Here is a 3,141-nt window from a genome sequence, read left to right as displayed (position 1 = left end):
TGTGTGTGTGTAATTTGCCCAAGGATTCTAACCTAGGGGTGTCTGACTGCCTAAAGCTGGTGCTTCCCACCACTATGTTATACTGACCAGAGAAGTACAGGCATGAAACCTGAAGGTCTGAAGAGGATCTGTGGCTGTGGAAAAGAATAAACTACTAGAGCACAGCTGGCAGAGTTCAAGCTGCATGGGGACTTGGGCAAGAAGGAAACAAAAAACTTGAAGGCTGTAAGTCTTGGGGACTAAGGATTAGAGAAGCCATTAGCAAGAACTTGAGAAAAGATGGGAAAATAAGGGACTTACTTCTATGGTTAGAAGCCACTGAAACCTGCAAGTCAAACTGAGATGGTGAAGGTTAGTTTGTGGAGTCAGTGCACGCACAGGCAACTGAAACTGAGAGCACAGAACAGAGGGTGGGGATCTTAGAAAATGCCCACAGTGAGATCCAGGGCTGAGCTCAATAAAACCCGGGAAAATAGCTAATCAGAGAGACATAAAGAAAACCCAACAAAATGGGGTTGCAGAAGTGGGATAAAAGCGTAGAGAGCCAAAGGGATAAGAGATGCTTTGCGTCGGGCAAAAAGAGATGTGGGGTTGTAGGCTCCCACACCTGCCCCTCCCCAGCGTGGGCACACCTGGCTGTCCTCATGATCACAGGTCCCTTCTGTGAGCTCCTTTCCCTCCGTCACTCACCTTGATGGGTGTGAGGTGCTGGAAGTGACGGTGAGGGTGCGGGATCAGGCCCAGGGGACAGTCCCACTGGGAGGCAGAGTAAACCCGGATCTCACTCTTCTGGTCAGTGGTCAGGAGCCGGGCCCCATCAGGGCTGAAACAAGCTGGCAAAGTGAAAAGCCCCTGAGCTGAAGGAACCACGAGCCCCCTGATGTCCTGGGCTTCGGAGGCCTTCTCTTGCAGGGGCACCCTCCCTCCCACTCCTCTCCAGACAGGAGTGGGAGGGAAGAGGCGAATCTGCGCTATGAAAAAAAATATCCTAGCAACTCAGCAGCCGATGGTGGCAGCCAGAGCCAGAAAGGTTCTAAGACATTAGCTTGGCGGATGCTATCAGGGGTAAAAGTTTGATCTAGTGGCTTCCACACTGAGGGGGAATCCCAGCAGTGGTTAGACAGGCAGGGTCTGCAGGAGAGATGAGATACGGGATATCACACCTGCGTTGACAGGATGCCTGTGTGGCAGCGAGTAGAGGAAGCTGGCGTTCCCTCTAACCTGGCGCAGGTCCCAGATTTTCACTGTTTGATCTACGGAGGCTGTGGCTAGGAACCAATCACAGCATGGGTTCAGGGCCACATGGGTCACTTTCTTTTTGTGCATTCTGAGATTCCAAAGCTGCAGAGAAGAGCTCGGTTCAGGTGGGGACACAGAACCGAGGCAGGGTAAGGGAGGAAAAGGGAGGACCTGGGCTACAGACAACGCACCTCCTTGCCATCCATGTGCAGCAGGATCACGTTCCCCACATTGTCTCCTGTGACCACCATTCGGCTGCTGGCAGACACATCCAGGCTACAAAACCAGACACTGGAGGGAGAGACTGTGTTGTAAGATTCTTGGGGACAGAGACAGGTCCATTTATGCACTGTTGCAGCCCCAGTGTCTAACCCACAGTTTAGGCATTCAATAAACATTTGTTGAATGAATGGATAACTGCCTTGCCATGAATTCCCAGTGAGGAACACTCAGACTGATCTACCATCCATCCCCAGGGACTGGGATAATGGGGCTCAGAAACTTGTCCAGTTACTGCTGGGCCCAGGATCCTCAGCTAGTAGGAATCCCTGAAGCAGGCAAAGCTCAGAACCATCAGGCAAGTCCCCAGGCAAGCTTGTGCCCCACAGCTCCACGTTCTGTGGAAGCCTCGTTTACTGTTCTCTCCCTTCATGCTCCACCGTGGGCCAAAGAGATGACAAACCAAACAGGGATTGCCCAGCTCTGTTCGTCAGAGCTGGCAGAAAGGAACTTCTGCCCCCTGCTGAGTATTTAGAGAAAAAAGCACATACAACCCAGAAGCTCTTTGGTTCCTCAAACTACTTGAGGACGAGGGGATTGGATGGGGGGATTCAAGGATGCTGACACCCAGCCAGGAGAGCCCCAATTCACATTTTTTCTCTTGAACCCTCAAATCCATGCAACACTGTCTTTTGCCATCCCCTTTATGGATATCTAGAAGCAGGAAAGTTTGGGGTAACCTGTAGCTGAGTCTGTCCTAATTATGCACATGTATTTCTTACCCATGAGGCAGCCTAGGATAACATCCAGTGCTAGTTACACCCCCACACCCTCACTTAATTCCTTAGGGAGCACTTAGAGTCATGTCGCCAGCTAGAAATCAAAGTGACAAGCATTTTGTTATTTCTCAAGCCAGTTGCTCTTGGGGAGTCCAGAGCATTTATGGACAAAATTCTATCCATTTATGCTTCCCTCAAGGAACTGGTCTGGTCATTACACATCAGTGAATGGGGGAAATTAAGTCTGAAGTTCTTAGTTCCTGCTCCATTGTCTAAGAGGCTTTCTTGGCCCTCGCCATGTTGACTTGTCCAGTGAGATTCAAGCTCTAGTCTAATATATTAATAGGTATGATGAACAGAAGAGCTGATGCCTTTCCGTTACTGAGAAGAGCTGAGGCTCTTCCCAAAGTAAGAGCAGCCAAAGAGTTTGAAAAAGAGAGGGAAGCCTAGAAAGTGGCTAACACCTTTCCTTTCTTCCCTGTGCCAGGTTTGGGTAAAGGGGATCTTGATGCTCTTGTCAGAACTACACTTAGAGCTTAGAAGCCCCTTCCCCTACTATTTAAACTACTCACTTGCAGGTGTCTGAGCTGGTATAAACTCGTAGAATGTTGCCTTTAAAGTCTTGCAGCCTAGTTGTTCCCTCCATTGAGGAGGCGAAAAACTGGTTGGTATTGAGAGGGTTAAACTTCAGCCCAGTGATGCTCCCTCCAGCTCCAATCTAACACAAGGAAGGAAAAAGCCAGTGAGTGATGATAGGCCAGGAAGTGAGGAAGCAGGCCTGGGCATACATGCTGTGCTTTGGTGGGAGTGCCAGTCGGCCAGCACTTAGGGCCAGGCCAGCTTAGACACCTGGACACTAGGATGCTTGCCACAGGGCCCTTCACTTTTTAGGGCTTTGTTTTTA

At 50.0% G+C, this 3,141-nt stretch overlaps 1 protein-coding gene across 1 annotated transcript in view; it reads right to left on the bottom strand.

The window, feature by feature from the left end:
- The window catches only part of DDB2 (damage-specific DNA binding protein 2, 48kDa), a 45,435-nt gene that overhangs the window by 16,322 nt on the left and 25,972 nt on the right, over window positions 1–3,141 (bottom strand). Inside the window, exons 4-7 of the mRNA XM_012645167.1 lie at window positions 2,810–2,955; window positions 1,431–1,530; window positions 1,164–1,341; window positions 691–833 (exon numbers count right to left, since the gene is read on the bottom strand). Of these exons, the coding sequence (XP_012500621.1) occupies window positions 691–833; window positions 1,164–1,341; window positions 1,431–1,530; window positions 2,810–2,955 (567 nt within the window). The remainder of the gene's footprint in view (window positions 1–690; window positions 834–1,163; window positions 1,342–1,430; window positions 1,531–2,809; window positions 2,956–3,141) is intronic.

This window comes from Propithecus coquereli, unplaced genomic scaffold (assembly GCF_000956105.1).
Source record: "Propithecus coquereli isolate 6110/MARCELLA unplaced genomic scaffold, Pcoq_1.0 Scaffold227, whole genome shotgun sequence".
Taxonomy (NCBI): Eukaryota; Metazoa; Chordata; class Mammalia; order Primates; family Indriidae; genus Propithecus; species Propithecus coquereli.
The sequence above is the reverse complement of the archived record's forward strand: the minus strand, read 5'-3'. Positions and strand labels throughout refer to the sequence as shown.